The 17,633-nt window shown below is 42.7% G+C and overlaps 1 protein-coding gene across 3 annotated transcripts; it reads right to left on the bottom strand.

Annotated features, from left to right (window-relative positions):
• Window positions 1-4,037: 4,037 nt before the first annotated feature.
• Window positions 4,038-16,202, bottom strand: RBM17 (RNA binding motif protein 17). 3 transcript variants are annotated; one of them, XM_053943376.1, is made up of 12 exons: window positions 16,145-16,202; window positions 14,945-15,085; window positions 13,701-13,817; window positions 12,688-12,854; window positions 10,729-10,826; window positions 10,144-10,200; window positions 8,341-8,482; window positions 7,243-7,394; window positions 6,521-6,594; window positions 6,089-6,187; window positions 5,694-5,766; window positions 4,038-5,548 (listed from the first exon to the last, which is right to left on the bottom strand). In XM_053943376.1, exons 2-12 carry the CDS (start codon window positions 15,065-15,067, stop codon window positions 5,445-5,447), a joined length of 1,206 nt encoding a protein of 401 aa, XP_053799351.1. In that variant the 5' UTR covers window positions 15,068-15,085; window positions 16,145-16,202; the 3' UTR covers window positions 4,038-5,444. The 3 variants fall into 3 exon arrangements, with proteins under 3 accessions (XP_053799351.1, XP_053799352.1, XP_053799350.1); XM_053943377.1 differs by lacking the exon at window positions 16,145-16,202 and adding an exon at window positions 15,797-15,953 and having other exon boundaries at window positions 10,729-10,823; XM_053943375.1 differs by lacking the exon at window positions 16,145-16,202 and adding an exon at window positions 15,797-15,950.
• Between the last annotated feature and the right edge of the window lie 1,431 nt (window positions 16,203-17,633).

The raw sequence follows: 17,633 nt of genomic DNA on the forward strand, positions 1-17,633 counted from the left end.
AGGTTAATTTTTGAGCAACCTGGTCTAGTGGAAAGTGTCTCTGCCCATGGCAGGGGTTTGCAACTAGATGGTCTTTGAGACCCCTTACAATCCAAACCATACTATGATTTTGTGATTCAAAACAAGGCAAAGCAGATGAATTTATCCTCTAGATTACATCACAGGTAAGAAACAGCTGTGTTCACATACTAAACACAAAGTCAAGGGCCATGTGTTCTGCCAGGAGCCGCCTGATCATCTCCAGCTGGACCTCAGAAGTTCCTTCTGCAGCCACAGCCAGAACTCAGTGATGATGTGTGAGGATAAACCAAACTGATGGAAGATAAAGGCACTGGGATTGCTCTTTAACTGCTCTGCAGCTTGAACAAAATCACAGCATCACAGGGCAAGAGGGAAGTCTTCTATCGAAAGTCCTGTCTATAGCATACACCAAAAAAATTCCTAAGCCCAGGTGCTACTCTCAAACCCATCTATGAAGAGCCTACATGTGCCCAGTGCAGCACAGCAGGAATCCAGATCGCCTGGCTGAGTCCTCTCATTGCTCAGCGACAGCAAATTAACAGAGCACACACTGCTAGACACAATCAATCCCTGTTTGTCTTTAAGGACAACTGCCTCATCACCTAAAGGCAGGAATTCCCCAAAGAACTCAATCATTACAGTACTGCACTTGCTGTGACAGAAAGTGCTTGTAAGCGACACTAAGTCCTCCATGATCACAAGCAGCTCTGGCTTTTCTGGGAAAAGGAACAGGATTAGTCTTGCACCCAGCTAGGAACACATTACCAGTGCCAGATTCATCCATACATGGACCTCAGCTGTGTGGATGTTCTTGATCTCTTCCAATTTTTAGAGAATTTTAAATTATTTCTACAATTCTGGGAGTAGCTAATCTAACACTGTTTTTATGGAAAGGACAAGAAAATCAGCAACAATCAGCTTGGATTCACTGAGGGGAAGTCATGCTTGCCCAGCTTAACCTTTCACAATGAAAGACTGGCCTGGCAGAGGGGAGCTGTGGGTATTGTATACCTGGACTTCTGTAAGACTTCCAAACACTCATCTGTGAGCTCCTCCTCACAAAGAAGCTCTTGAAGCTGCAGGAGCAGACACCAAAAGCTGTCTGAATGCCTGGTCCCAGTGATCAGTGGCTCAGGGTCTGGTTGGAGGCCAGGAGAACTCCAGGGGTCAATGCTGGGTCCAGCCCTCTTTAATACCTTCACTAAAGCAAATTTGCAGATCACATGGACTGGGAGGAGTGGCAGCTACCTCAGAGGGTCATGCTGCCACCCAGAGGGACCTGGGCAGGCTGGGAAGAGGCTGGCAGGAAGATCATGGAGCTCAGTGAGAAGTGCCAAGTCCTGTACCTGACAAGGAGCAATGCCAGGCAGGAACATGGGATTTAATTCAATGTAAAATAAGGTGAATCTTAGTCTTGCTCAGGGCCTCTTGCACCAAGTTCTGCGAGGACTCAAAGCTTTCACTCTCCCATTAGACTTCTGCTTGTGGAGCAAAAAGGATCTGAGAGTTTAAGATCCTCTTTGAAACCTTCCATATTTGTTTTTCTATCTTTAAGAAAACTGTATGAAGTTACAACATATATTTTCTCTTACACAGAACGGTAGAATACCCTGACACACTCAAATCTCCCACAGGAGCCTGGCTTCAGATAAGCCCCTCCTAAGGCAACCACTTACACAGACTGCAGTGCACGAACTACATTTCCTTCTCAACTTCCTTCAGAATCCAAAGCTCAAGGCTAAGAGATTCTACCATTTTCTGTTGCCACAATAAAAAGCAGCTCCACCAGGAGTGTGGGTTTTGGTCGCAGAGTTCCAAGTACCGGGGAATAGGGTATAATCCCAACTCTCCAAACCACCTTCTGCATGTCCTTGGGCAAGATATTTCTTGTACCTGCCTCTCTCCCTCCATGCCTATGAAGACAGAAAGTTCTTCAGGGCAACAACTCTCACCTTTCACGTAACAGCGGCAAAACAAACTTAAGATTTTGACAATATTAATGTTAAAAATGTTCCCTGCAAGCTCTATCTTGCATCAGATTTTAGTGTGACACCAACAGGTGAAATTCAACATAGGTTAAGTGCAGAGCAGTGCAGGTGAGTAAATAAATCATAACCCATGTGCTTAACAATGGGCTCTGAAATAGCTGCTACAGCTCAGAAACAACACCTTGGGGTTTTAACAATCAGGAAAGTAATCAAGTCACTAAATCCCCACTATTAAAATAGTAGCCAGTGCTCTGAATTAGGAAGAGAACAAGGCAGCAGACGGTGATGCCATTGTGCAAATCCCTGTTCTTAAGACCTCAGGGTTGTTAATGCACCAGGCACCTCATTCAGCTCCAGGCTGACACGTCCTACACGTCCCTCTCAGCTTCAGGACACTCAAATCTCTCTAAGCAGGCATATAATCTGAATTCCCAGAAGCAACGAACAGTTCATACTTAGCCCAAGAGGAGATGCAGTTATTCAATGCATTAGAGAATCACAGCATTTACACAGGTGCTTAAGCCAAGGAATTAAAGGTTAAATTTAGGAAATCATACCAGAAAAACACGCAGTGCTTCACATGAAGCACTATAACCAATCCTGCACTGCCAGTAAGGTAAATGTTCCTAACAGCCCATCATCCTATGCACTTTTCTGTGAAATCAGAACCTTTTAGGGCACCACACAAAGAGAAAACAAAAATATTATTGCTTCAGACCAGTCACCACAAATGTACATGACAGAATGAGGTGGCTGCACAATACCCAGGGTGTAAAGACAAACCACCAAATAAAACTTGGTAGCTGCAAAGAGCTCCAAATTAAGTGCTGCTGAGCCTTTGGAAAGGGCACCGATGAAACAGAGGAGAAAACTGGATGTGTAAGCAGGAAGAGCTGGAGGTGTTAGATAAAAAGTTACTTGAGAAACTACCAGAAATAGAAGTCAGCAGCAAGATTCCAGAGGAGGCCAATTCTCCAGCAGAGAAGTAAATTCAGAACCAAGTATTTCAAGGCATGCAAGATACAAACATGCCTGAGGAAGTCTGAGCCAACACACTTAGAGTGTTGAAGAACAGGGAGAAGGTGTATTTGCAAAAAATGCTTCCCACTAAGGAGATAAACAAAGTCTGACCACAGAGCTCAGTAAATGCCTGAACCTTTGCAGGTTTCCACAGCTGTGCTCAGGTTTGTTTGCATCACCTGCTTACACACCTGGCTCCACTGTCAGGTGTTTGTGCAGCCTCCAGCACACAGATGGAACTCAGGGGATGTAGATCTGCTCCAGGTCTTGCTTCAGCATCCCTATAAAAACAACCTCATTTATAGCATGACTCTCCTACCCAAAATACTAAATGAACAAACCCTCTCCCCTACATTTTCATGGATAAACTTTACTTTTGTCTTCAACCACAATAAGGATTCTCAGAATGAAATGGTTCAGAAATGGTTTCCAATAAAGCCATTCTCAGCAAATGGAAAACCTTCAAGTTATCAGACTGGAAGCTCAGAAGCTCCAGTCTGCTAAAAAGAAGAACAGCTGGTTAAAGGCACACAAAACAGCCTGTGTACCTCAGGAAATACTTACAGTCTAGTCACTCAAGAGGTACTTGCAGAAATAAGAGCCATAAATATATCACACTGCTTAAAGCCAAGTCATATTTCAAGCTAAATTCAGATCACACTCAAATCTGTCACCAATGGTTAACCTTTCTACAGCAGCCACTCAAATTGTTTGAGTACTACGAGCAAACCTATACTAATTCATACCAGGCTGATCTCTCTGTTCTACTACACAGCTGCAAAGGCCTTGAAGTGTTGCTCAAAGAGAAAATGAAGAGCAGAGGCAGGAATAGAATCTAGATTCTGTTTTTACCCCAAGTCCTGTGGTTTTGGTGTCAGGCCTGTTCCTCACCTCTGCTGCAGTGAGGGTGGATCAGAGAAAGTGTCAACTCGTGTTGCAGAAGTGCCCAACTCTGAGGGACTGCCTTGCACAACACAAGAGCAGAGTGAGGAAGCCAACATACAGCAGTTAAAATACCAGGTTTTAAAAACTCTGTTTTACAAGCAAATGTTTGTACAGAAGTTGATGGAACACAAGCAGACAAAATAAGCAAAATACAAGACCCAAGGGTTTGTCATAGAAATCTGCAGCCAGAACTCAACAAAAGGGCAAGAGCTGGAGATATTCACAGCATTGAACTACAGGTTTGTCCCCCCTCCCCCCAGTCCATGTGTGTAACAGGAAAAAGACATCCAGCATCAGCTATCAAACAGCTAAAATGCCCTCAGGGCTCACAGCCACTTCAGTACTCCACAATTCTGGATGCAATGGGGCACAGAGACAACTGCCACCATTGCAGAGTCCCCTCTTGCCAACTCTTTGTCACACACTGCTCCCAAACAAAAAGCAATCATAAAACCAGGAGCAGAGGGCTGTGTACTATTCTACATCAAGTTAAAACTAAGAGCAGTAGTGTTTAGCAGTTTAGTTTGTCAACTCTTCAGATTTTCATGAGAACTTCCCTCCACGGCCTCCTACTTTGAAAACTTCCACAGGCACTCCTTCCCAAAAGAAAGCCTAACCCTGATGGTATTTGACCTCAAATATAAACAGAAAGAGCAAATGCTAAGTTTGAAATGATTAAACAAAGTTAGTTGCCTATGTGTGAGTTAGAGAAGTGAGATTCTGGCAGCTGGCCAGATACAGGGAGTTTCCCTTCTCCCTACCAATGACCTGAAATCAGTTATCCCTGGATATTCCCAGCACAGACTGCCCGACAGCACAGAGTTCCTGCTAAGAGTCCATTAAATTCCCTCCTCTTTCCATTTCCCTGGATTAGACATGGATTTCCTTTTGCTCTGTGAAGACAGACTCAATCCTTGTTATTTTAGTCTCCATTCTGGCACAGAAGCTTTGTCCTGGAGTCAGGAGAACAAACCAGCTGCAACTGTCCAATGAACCAAATCACTGGTGTGCAGAGATGAGGACTCAGAAGAGCAAGGCTCTAACTCTAGGAGAGACCATCAGGGAAGAGAAGACCATAGCACACAGTCCTTGTCCAAAGCGTCGCACTTATTGTGGATCCAGCACAGGGACTCCATGATGAAGCACCAGAACAAAGAAAGCAGGGATACAGACAAAGCATCTCCTCAGCAGTGGGTTTTCAACAGAGCAAAGTCATCTGAAAGCTCAAAAAAAACCAGGATCCCCAGAGCAGAAAGCAGAAATGCGCAATTCAAAACCACACAGATGTGAATCTTACTTTCAAAGGGTTTTATATTACAAAAAAACGTAAGTTGCAACGAATGTGTAAAATCCATTCAATGAGGCTTGTTTCCAGTCTGCTAGGAAAGCTACTTTTCTCTTCTTTATTCCCAGCCTACTGCTGAAAACGTGATTGCCAAAACAATGACACCTCGAGCTAGATTTTTAAAATCAAACTTGTTCCGCCAGATCCAGCACTCTGAACTTGTCCAGGTTGTAGAAACAAGCCTTCACCACTCTGCCTCCAAAATATCTTCCATTTAGATCCACAACAGCTGGAATTGAAACAAAGAGCAGATCAGCAAGCAGCAATTCAATAAAATAAACATCTCTTTTACTAAACAGCCTGACCAGTGAGACTGTTTAATCTCTCTGAAGAAGTTACCACTGAGGTATACAGGACACAATTTAGGATCCTACCTTTGATGGCAGATTCAACCCGTTCAAACTCTAAAAATATTCTTACAGCTTCATCATCAGGGGCACCAGGGATCTGAAACAAAACAAAAAACCCCAAGCCGCAAGTAATTAAAACAGTAGTGAGAACGTTGTTTTCAATTGCTGTTCTTCACAAAGGCAGTGAAAAAACGAAACAAAAAGGTTCCAAAAACGCAATACTCAAGTGATTTTTGCACAGTTGCTATCGTTAGAAGCTTGTATCTTACAGGTACAGAAAATCCAGAACTCCAACACACTAAAGGACCCTGAGAGATCTTCAGTGTGTGCCCCTCTTAGGCAGTAACACTCCAGTTGTGAGGGATGAGTGCCCACTTTACTTTCAGAACAGCCAATAAGAGAGACAGATTATCTCTTACCTCAAAGATGACACATTTCCCAACCTTGCCATACTTCTCACATTCTTCCTTAGTTTCAACTTCAAGGTCTTCATCCACCTCCCCAGCACCGACCATGTTCTGAAAGTCAAAGAACAAACCCAACTCACTGGATGGAGTCTGTGCAGCTGATTGTGTAGACAAATCACAGATGCTCTGTGAACTGTGACCACAAATACTTTAAAAGCTTAAGAGCTACAGGAGGAGACAGTTCCCTGTCCTTAAGACAAGGGAACTGCACATTTAAAGCAGTGTTGATTTAAAGTCACAGCTTGTACCCCAGAAAGTCACATAATTTCTCCAAAACACTACGTGGGTGCAGGCCAGAACCATTTGAACTGTGCAGAGTTTTCTATCAGGAACAGAGGTTTAAACATTTCAGCACCAAGACACGTTCCCTTAATCCCAACTCACCCTCAGTAAGACCACTTTAGTTGGGCATTTCAGGATCTCAGTTAAGGGGTTGGAATCCGCCTTCTTGCCTGTTTCTGTTTGAAGACAGAACAGTGAATCATGGTCTAATTTAAGATTAAAACTCAATTAGGGACTTCTATCAGAATCTTATTGATCAAACAATGGAATAAAAGCCACAAAATGTAGTTTCATATTGGTGAGGAACAGTTATTCATAACTTGTAGCTACTTGGAATGACAGTAAGCAGAAAAATCAATTCCAGTGGTGTGAATTAAGCAGTAACACTGACAAGGTGCTACTTCTTAGAGGGAAATAATTCCTAAGTTCAGAATTGTATCATAAGAACTACAAGACTAAAAGTATTCTGACTTCCACCACTTGTGTTCAGAAGCCTGGATGTTGTCTCAATATCAGACAAGAGCAGGAAAATGAGAGCAATATCAACAGGATGTGACAGGGAAAAAGCCATCAGTGCAGAGCAGGATCAGCCCTGGAAGTGAAGATGCTTCCCCAACACTAAAGGAGGACAACTGATGGAGGGAGGGGAGGATGACCTAAAAAAAATGCAAATTGGATCACTTTACAAAAAGATAAAAAAATATAAATTTCCACAAAAACAAATATGAGTCATTTTTCCAACTCCAATGTTTTTAACAAGGACAGATGGTAAACAGAAACCCAGCATCTTTATTTCTCACACACTTGGTGCAGGACACAATTACCTTTCTCTGTAGATTCACCAACAATGATCTTGCCACCCCTCTTGCTTGTTTTCTCTACCGACAGTGCTGTGCTGAGCCCTTGTTCATGTTTGCCCAGCCCCTGGCCCTCTCTGAAACCATACTTCTGCATGATTTTGTGAGCTACTGTCCCCCTGCAACAAGAAAAAAAAAAAAAAAAAATCAGTTCATAAAGGTTTCTTCCACAAAACATTAACACTGCATTTCTCCTGAGTGCTCAAATATCCTACCTCCTACAACTTCCTTACACAGGGACAGAAAGTACAGGAGCTTCTACAAGTTGCATGATTTTTTTCTAAGCAAAAGGCTAAAAAGTCTGGCTATGTAATGCTGAATGATTAAAACTCTAAGACACAGAAGAAATAGCCAATTGTGTGGTCAAAGTAAGGCAGGTTAGGTCAGATTTTCAGGCCTTCCTTCAATCAAGTCAGGGTTCCATGGTACTACTAATTAAAGGTGGTAACAATGCACAAGCTGGTCCAACAGCACCAAGTTTTGTTACCTTTTTCTGGACAATTAAAAAAAAAATCAAACCCAAAAATGAGGTCTCTAAGCTGTTTTTAGCTATAGATTCACCTTCATTTGTTGCCACAGTAATTACACAACATCACATATAGGGCAGGAAAGTAAATGGGCAGATTTGCAGCCATAGCTACATTCGTGCAAAATACACTCTGAATTTTTCAACAAAGCAGAGCTGAAATGATTTGAAGTATCAATTTGCTGGTATGTAGCAAATTTAAGACAAAGCTGGGAAAGAAATCTAGAAGAACTAACATGCCACCTGTGTTTTCAGGGTACACTCCATTGTCTGGCTTGTATAGGCCATAAACACTTTATGCTGGAGTGTGGCTTAAAAGCACAGCCTTGAATGCAACCACCTCAGATGTGTTTCCCTCAATCCTGTCAATCCACATTTTTTCCTGTATCCTGCCACTTTGGACTCTCTGAACTCAGACTAACCACATACATGCAATGGGTTGTGCTCTTCTCCCCTGACAAACTTATTTCAGCTTTTGGTTTCCACCACCTTCCAATGCCTTTTCCCACAAAATGTGCAGGAGTCACTCATTTATTTACCCCATGTTGGCGAGGAAGGAGTTGCTGGGTCCTGTGGGGGAACGAGGTCTCTCTGGCTCATCATACACTGGGGGAGGAATTGCTGCTTTGGAAGAAGGTGCCCGAGGTCTTGACTCCTCCTCATATGGGAATGATGCTACAGCTGGAGAAAACAAAGACATTTGGGGTTTTTTTTCCAATAAAATCCTAAAAAACTATGAAGAGATCTTCTACATAAATCCAAATCACGAGAATGTTTCCTTTGCACATGCTGTTTTGATATCCTCTCACCTCTCTCTCTCAGAAACATCTGAGTTATTCTGGGTTTTCCTCATTGGATGTAGATTTCCACAGCTCTATAATGCATTTATTAGCCTCTTATTAAATTGAGAAAAAGAACATTAAGAGACCACCTGCACTACAAAAAGTTTATCCAGAGGACAAACTCCCATTCATCAGAAATAGAATTATGACAAAAATGGATCAATGCACACAACTCAAGGCCCAAGGACTGTAATAAAAATACCCTGCACATTTGCAGAGAAGAGAAACCAGTCTATTAAAAAGAATGAATGCAACACTTCTCACTGGGAATTTCTGAATTTCAGCTCTTCCTGGGGATGGGGATGGATATCTCAATCATACTGGTTAGATTATTAAATCATCTTCCACTGACAAGTCAAATAGCAAAATGAAAATAATAAAAAGCCTACTAGAACACTAGAAAAATAAAACACTTTTGGATGGACTTATGGACTTATCAGACTGACTTAATTTTAGAGTATTTTCTTGTATACTAGCTCTTGTATCTTATCAAATAAAATGTCAGACATTAAGTTTGAGGAAAAATAATTCCAATTTAAACAGCAGATGGACTGGACTATGGGACTTATGCTACACCAATCTTTTTTTGTTTTCTTCCAGTCTGGTTTGGAGCATTAAGTAAGAAGCCATACAAAGGTTTCTTTGTGGGACCATGTCACATTTTAAAAGCTCTCCCCTTAAGGATATTTGTACTATTTCCAGCCTACATTTACTTTTCCTTGACACTGATCAATTGCTCTTAATTATTTACTCAAAACAATGTCTTTCTGTTTTGAATGTTTACACATATCAAATGCTCTCACTGTATCATTCACTTAGGCTTTGAGATATTTTTTTACATTTTAATCTTCTCATAAATACAATGACTCCCAAAGAAAAGTTTGTGTGCATAAGGTTTTTTCTTATTATTATTTTTTAACTTTCCATCAGAAACATACTGGTAATTATTTTAAAAAATTACAACAGTTAGACATGGAATTAAAAACAAAAGGAATGGTTTTGTTCCTATAGCAGATGATGCCATCTCGTGGACAACTGAGATCCTCACACCACCACTGCACACAAATCTCTTCAGCTAAAACTGCATCCCAGACAAATGCATAAAATTCTGTCTCTAGTGCATAACTCCTTTAGAAATGATATTCACTAAGTACCTCCTCAAGGAAAGAGCAATGGAAAAATTCCCTCTCCACACTGTGGAGGTTTCTAGTCTACCCAGAGAAACCTGCCTGTGACATTTCTTTTTTCATATCAGAAGTTGTAAGAGCCCAGTTTGCCAAGCCACTTGTCCAGCAATACATAAAGATTTCTTCAGAACAGAGATGTGAAGCAGGGCAACATCACAGGTCCCCCACAGCCTCCCCCCATGAACAAAGAACTTGTTCATGTCCTGCTGCTACAAAGAATCCAAAGGGAAAAGCAGGAGGTCTTAACTAAATAGAAAGTTGAGGAGGAAATTAACACTGCTGGGTTCAGAGAAGAGGATTTTGGAATACTCACGTTCTTTGTCCTTCTCCACGAGAGAAGTGGGTGGTGCAATGGCAGCTCCTCCCATACCTATGAAAGTGGAACACAACACATTTGGAGGATATCACGAGAGACTTGAATTATTTACTGTAACTTTGTTGCTGAAAGAGCAAAAAGACTAATTTTGTTTATGCAAAGACATATTTCTGACCCCCATCACCTGACAAGCTCTAAGGGCACTGATGTAACAAATGCAGGAATGAAAAGCTGCAAGAGTGAAAACTCAGTGATTCTCACAGCTTGATTTTATGTCATGCCTCATCCCTTCCCTGGAACCTACATCATGCAGAAACTTACAATAGGTATCTACAAACTAAGGTTAAACAGAGGTATTTCCACAAGTAATTTGGCTGCCATCTACCTCCATGGAAAAATACCAGTCTTCTTCTTCTGCATTATATTATGTTGTAATAAGATGCCAGATTTATTCTAAAGGCTCAGAATTAACAGTGCACTCTTGTGAGGACAGAGAAATACAGAACCCAAGAAATAGGACTGTGAATTCCCCTCCCTCTTTTTCTCTTCTTTCCACACTAAAATCATAAGCAGTTCCCTTACTTCTTTTTCGTCTCTCCCTTTCATAATCTTCATCTTCATCAGAATCTGGATCTGGTCGTCTTGAAAACCCACTGGCTTCATGCCTGTCTTTACGCCTTCTAGGAGACACAGCAAGTTAGAATGAGAAACCATGGAAGTTAACTCTTGGTTTTAATTTGTGATCTCACTTCTGCAGGGTGAATTATTCTGCTCCATCCAACAGGCATTTAACATGTTTCCCATGAAAGTGCAAGTTAACACTATCACCATTTGCTTCTTTGCTTTCACCATCATGGGGCATTTTTGGTTAAACAGAAGATGGATCTAAGCCAAGATAATTTTCCATTTGCAAGTCAGCCAAGAATGCATGCAAGGAGGAAGCACCTGAATAAATCCTGTCCAAATGAGTGACTGAATAACTAATGTGGAACAGGTGTTGGATGGAACAGAAAGCAAAGTAACAGACATTAATTAATCCATCACCCTGCTTTGGACAGAATCCCTTTTACATTTCCCATCACAGACTACACAGAGTAGTATCAGTTACTGAATAAAAAACATCCTCATGCTTAAACATCAGATTGTTGAGACACTTGCCTGGCAATTAAAATAAGATTCAGGAATAACTTCTAATGCAAAGTAATGAATGCTTCAAGATTTGTTTGCACTTCAGCTGTTATCCAATGTGATCAGGAAATTACCCATTTTAATACAACAAAAAGGAAAAGCAATTTCCTGTTAAGTGCACCACCTGATGCACAAATCAAAACTCATTCCTAGCACAGCCACCAAAACCGTGCTAAAGGATGACAAAAACAGCTCAACTGTGGAACCACACAGTATTTCTGAATCTCTACCCTATGAAATCAAAACAAGTGTCCAGCCTGAACTTCCAAAGCACACATCTGATGAAGGTTTGGCTGAGATTGTTTCCCCAGCTTGAAATCAGAATTTATTATGCATTTTTCACCTCTTTTCTCTAATGTTTATATGGCCCACACACAAGTACAAACACAACCAAAGAGCAGTCAATGCTGAAGCTGTGGGAATGACATCCCAGATTTCTGAGGTCTTGCATGCCAGTAGGGCAGAGCCTCAGGCATTCCTCCTCCATCAAAACAACACAGATAAAACCAAGAGAAGAAAGAGAAGACCCAATGACTAGAAATATTAATTTCCACAATCTAAACATGGCAGCAGAATTGTAATTCTGGACTTCAGATGATTCATACTGTGATGAAGATGGTTTATTCACTTCACTTGAAATGAGCAAATGTAATCTTCTGCCTGGCTGGCAGACATTTTACCATTTATAACAATCAGATACTGAATCTGCATTCAACTTCCTTAACATGATTACAGAGATTTCTTATTTCAGGGAAAGGGCATTAAAAATAAAGCAGTATTTTCTTTTGTCCAGAGACAATAGATTAATAAACACATAATTAACTTAAGAATTAAATTACTGAATGCAGAGTATTAAAAAAGGAAATGCAATTATGCCTCTCAAAGGCTGTACAAGCTACATTTAAAACTGAATGCATCCATGGATCAGTCTGTAGTTTTTAGAAGCAGAAAGGATGGTTCATCACTGAGTGTTGAAAAAGTTTTTCTGCAATCAGGAGACAATGACATCAAATACTCTAAAACACCCGCAAGGTCAAAGTCTGATAACGATGCATGAAGTACCCAAATATTGCTGCTATTAATGAAACAAAGTAAATTTAGAATAATTTTGACAAGGGTCTTTCACTAGAAGAGGCTGCATAGTTGATAATTCTTATTGGTTTTGCACTGTTTGGTGATTTTTACCAAGAGCATTAAAACATATTAATTAAAACACTGCACTTCTTTCTACAAGCGCACAGTATTCACAAACCCCCTAAGAACTTCCGAGAATACAGAGAGATAAAATGTAACAAATTGACATGTCTATTTAGATAAGGGTCAATATGTCAAGCCTTTAAACAAAAGCCTTACTTTTCTCTCTCTTCAATCTCCTTCTGCCTCTCCAGCTCCCGCTGCCGCTGCCGTTCCTCCCTCTGACGTTTCACCACTTTTTCGTAGTCATTTGGGAACATGGGATCATACTCATCTGCCAGGGGAATCAACACATCTCCTGCAGAAAAACCACTAGGGACAGGATCCTGGAAAAAAGATAAATTCTTTTTTTAACTGAGAGCTGAAAACAACACCCAGTTGGAAAGCAAAAAATTAACACTTCTGATTCCTGACTTCTGTAATGCCAGGTAATATCCTAATCCCACTGGTCCTACAAGGAATCTCGACTTTATTTAAACCTAACATTTCATCCAGTCTCTCATTACATCAAATTTTTCCCATGAAGAAAGACCCACCTCCTCACCTTGCAAAATGCAAAGCAGCACCAAATCAGCATGGACAGGAATTTTTCAAACCCCACTAATGCATTATTAGAAGCTTTATGGCATCTTGCTGCTGCAGCCATCTGTCAGGGTCCTCCCACACAATCTCATCAGGCTTTTTATCAGCTGCTATTAATATAATATCAACAGAGGCACACAGCACACAGACTGCTCTCCTCGAATCTGAAAGAACCATTTCAGAACTCTTCCTTTGAAGAAGCTGCAGGAAGAGAGTTTCTCTTGATTCCTTACCATGAGAAATCCATTCAAAAAGTTAGGTGGCTTTAGTTGTTTTATTTTTCAGTTGACTGTTACACAGGTCCAGTTCCAACACTGGTGCAAACACAATGACAGTCACTATTTAGCTGCCCAAATTGCTGTCTTGCCAGGTAATTTGAAGCTGTCCAGGACTCTAAGAACACTGTTTTATAACTGCACATTAACCGTGGTAATTCCATGCTGTACCACATATAAGTCTGAATGGTGTTGAAGTGTTAATTAAAGCACTCTCAGCAGAGGAAGATATTCTCAGAAAATAATCAATTTTTTGACCACTGGGAAACATTCAACTTCCAAAACATTTGGAAATTTTAGCTGCCCTGGTCTTACCTTTAGCCCAGCTGCTACATGAGGGGGTGTGTCCACGATCTGTCTCTCATCAGAGGAGCTGCCTCGTTTCAGGTCAATCACTGGAGCAAGGACTGTGGTTTGTTTTGTTCTCTGACTCTGCAAAAGTCACCAAAACACACAATGTCTAAAAAAGATAAAGCAGTTTTCTAAAAATCAGCTTACTTGATAGACTTTGCTGTGGTAGGTGAATGGTCCTAGGTTTTCACTGGGACTAGAAACACACATTAAAAATTCATCCAATCACTTCAGGTGAGTTTGAACTGAGTTAGTTTCTAAGAAACTCAGGTTTATTCCAAAGATCTACTGTTCTTCCCATTTATCATCAGATAAAATATTTTAAACTCTTGAGTTTTCTAATCCTATCCTATTCTTCTGTCAGGCTATGGATACAGTGCACATCAGTTACATGGACAAATATAACTAATACAGCAGTCTGTAAATTTCATCCACGAAGTTTGTTCCAATTATCAATACATCCTGCTCCCAATTTCAGCAGCATAAATCAGGAGTAATTCCAGTGAAAAAAATGCTACTTAAGTACCTGGCATCAGTGCTACTGCTTCTTCTTTTAATTAAGTAGTCTCACTACAGAACCTACAGTGCCCCAAAGAGCACCTGTGTCCTGCCTGAACCAAAATATCAACACTGCTCAAAGAAAAAGGGTGAAACTAAAAGAAGCAGCAATAAAAAGAGAAAATGGCTCTGTCACAGTCTAATAAAAATCAGCTTGCACTCCTCCTTTTCATCTACTCTGGAAACACTTGCTGTAAAATTTCTAATACATAATGATTTGCAGGTTAGCACCAAGAGCCTTTTAAATAACAACCATAAAATGATGTAAACATGTAAATAGTCAATCACAATGAGATTCAGCTTTATAATTTTTTTTTACTTACATTAAAAAAAATTATAAAGCTGAATTTCATTATCTTTAAAGCTAAACTTGAAGATCAGCTTTTGGCTCTGCTGTTAAAAGCTCAGAGGTTTGCAGCACATACACCAGTGCATCCTTCAGTTTTAATTTTGCAACACTCCCTCTAAAAGACATCAAGAAAAATGCATTTTTTCTTTTTCCCCTTCAGCATTGCCAGGCTCTCTACTACAAACTAACAGACAAATGCCAGCAAAATTACATCAAATCAGTATTCTGAGGTCACAAACACAAAGCACTGGACACGAAAGAAGTCTGAAAAACAGAAAGCAAAACCACAAAGGGACTGTACCTTTGCTTGTGTGAGAGCTGCTTTCTTCACCTGCAACTGAGACTGCAGCAGTTTGAAATTCTTGGACCAGCCTTCTGTTTTAGAATCGCTGGTCTCAACCCCCAGGTCATCGTAAAGTGACATTTTCTCTTCAATTTAAAACTGGAAGAAAAAAAAAAAAAACCTCTAGATGACACCACAAACCAATTTACAAGTTATTTGCTAATAGTTTGCATATATGGGTATACCACCTTTTATTTCACTTTTCCTAAAGACAGAGAAAATTGACCTTTTTCTGGCTAGTGGTAAATACACATAACTAGAGAACATAAAAGGAACAATTTGAAAGGTGATGAGAACTGTTCAAGAATTAATTTAATCCTGCAGTGGAATATGAACAATTAGGGCTCAACAGCAAGAAGTTTATTGCAAAAAGAAAAAGGAGGTTTTGAACATCTGGCCTCGGGATGAAACACAGCAGGGGTTATAAAGGCACAGATGCACAGGATGAGGATAGGGGGTTGTAGGAATTCCCACCTGCCAGAGCAGTGGGATGTTGGCAGCAGGAGTGATGCTATCCAGAGGGAGACAGCAGGCACTGGGGAACCACAGAATCAACCAAGGTGCAAAAGACCTCTGAGATCATCGAGTCCAACCCGTGACTGAAGACCACCTTGTCACCCAGACCAGAGCACTCAGTGCCACATCCAGTCTTTCCTTGGACACCTGCAGGGATGGGGACTTCACCACGTCCCTGGGCAGTCTGTTACAACACTTAACCACCTTTTCTGATACGAAATTCTTCCTGATGCCCAGCCTGAACCTCCCCTGGTGCCACTTGATGCCATTTCCTCTTGTCCTGTCGCTTGTTACCTGTCAGCAGAGCCCCCCCGGCTGTCCCCTCCTGTCAGGGAGTTGTGGAGAGCGAGAAATTCCCCCCTGAGCCTCCTTTGCTCCAGGCTGAGCCCCTCCAGCCATTCCTCCTCAGACCTGTGCTCACGACAAAGGGAAGGGTGAGCTGCGATCTCCGTCGCTCTGGGAACAGAGGGGGCCAAGCAGGCCCTGACGCCTCCCCCACCCTCCACACAGGCCCGGACCCCTCTGAGGAGCCGCTAAGCGTGGCACACCCGCCCTGCCCTGCCCTGCTCTGCCTCGCCACACCCCGCAGGGCCCGGAGCCGCCTCCCCACACGGCCGGGCCGGGCCCGGAGCCGCCGCTCACCCGTCCCAGCGCCGCCGCCGCCATGAGCCGGCGCTGAGCACCCCGGGAAGGGCCGCGCCTGCGCACTGCGCCCCGCGCCGCCACCGCGCCAGCGCCCCCCGGCGGCGGGAGGAGGGAGCGGCAGCGGCGCCATTGCCGCCCCTCACGGCCGGCCCAGTACGGACCAGTCGGGCATGGTCCGGAATGCCGGGAGGGCGGCACGGCAAATCCCGGGGACTGGGAGTGTTATAAATGAAAAATGATCCAGCCAAATTAAAAAAATAAAAAGAATTTATTTTAGCAATAGAGATCTAACTTAGCCAGCCACAAGGAAAAGGACAGTGCCGAGCCCGGGATCACACAGAGATCAGCCTCAGCAGAGGTTTCCCCCTATGCTCCCACACCACCATCCTGGTACAAGCGCTTTTTATAGGGAAAATTTTGCCTGAAGCCAGGATTTCGGCATTCAGTCCTTTGTTTCATTCAAAGTCCCATAAGTTGATGAGATTTCCTTCTCGGCGACAAGGCAGAACAATTCGAAGTCCGGTGTCGTTGGAACTCTTGATGAAATTTACGGGAACACGGTATTCACATGTCTCAGCCCGGGGGATGTTCCTGATGCCCATCTCGGCTCGTTCACGCCATGATCAGCGCCTGGGTGTCTCCATATCGCCTCAGATAAGGATAAGATGTGGCCCTGGCGAGCCACATCCCTTTGCTTGTAAATCGGGTTTTAACACACACCTGGTTTTGCCTGAGAAGGGGGGGGGGGGGGGGGCTTCTAATGCCAAAGGGTACATTCTAACAACCATTTAATATTATATATATCATGCAAAAAAAAAAAAAAAAAAAAAAAAAAAAAAAAGGCGCGAATTACACCTGTTCCATATAACAGGAGGGCGGCACGGCACAGCCCGGGGGCTGGGAGAGGCGGCAGGGAGGGCAGGAGGCGGGTGGGATGCTGTCCCCGCCCCAGCTGCCCTCCCAGCGGCCGAGAAGCTGCCGACCCCGAGAATAAAAACCCGGGGTGCTTCAGGGTTCTCGCGGCGCGCGTCGCGTGTCGTCCGCGCTCGGAGATTTTTGTTTAATCATAGAATCCCTGAGCCACGGAGAGCGTCCACGGGGATGGGGAAGGGTTTGGAGGGGAAGCCCTGAGGGCAGTTGGGTTTTTTAGGGGCACTGGACAACCCCACTGGAGTCTTCAGCGTCCTCCCGACAGCAGGAGGGCGGGCGCCGGTCTCAGTGGCAATAGTGACGGGAGCCGAGGGCAGGGCTGGGTTTATGCCCAACCCTGTTTGCTCTGGATGTTCTATTATAATTTTCCACACCGTGTTTCTAACTCCCTAAGTAATCTGTGGTAGTTTACTCAGTGAGTAAAACCTGTCTCCGTGGCCGTTCAGTATTTCTAGTTACTTCCCAAGGGCACCTGAGATTTTGGGGAGGGGAATTGGAGGCAATGATATGAGACGCTTCTGAGTCTGGCAACGCTGAGAAAGTTACGAGAACAGAA

This window comes from Vidua chalybeata, chromosome 5, assembly GCF_026979565.1.
Source record: "Vidua chalybeata isolate OUT-0048 chromosome 5, bVidCha1 merged haplotype, whole genome shotgun sequence".
Classification (NCBI taxonomy): domain Eukaryota; kingdom Metazoa; phylum Chordata; class Aves; order Passeriformes; family Viduidae; genus Vidua; species Vidua chalybeata.

Bases quoted from the DNA above. Each gene is read 5' to 3' on its own strand.
- RBM17 (XM_053943376.1), bottom strand. From the start codon at position 15,067: ATGTCACTTTACGATGACCTGGGGGTTGAGACCAGCGATTCTAAAACA. The intron at 12,855-13,700 runs GTAAGACCAGGG...TCTTTTTTCCAG, and splicing joins ATGTAGCAGCTGGGCTAAAG to GATCCTGTCCCTAGTGGTTT. The intron at 10,827-12,687 runs GTAAGGCTTTTG...TGTGTCTCCTAG, and splicing joins GAGATTGAAGAGAGAGAAAA to AAGGCGTAAAGACAGGCATG.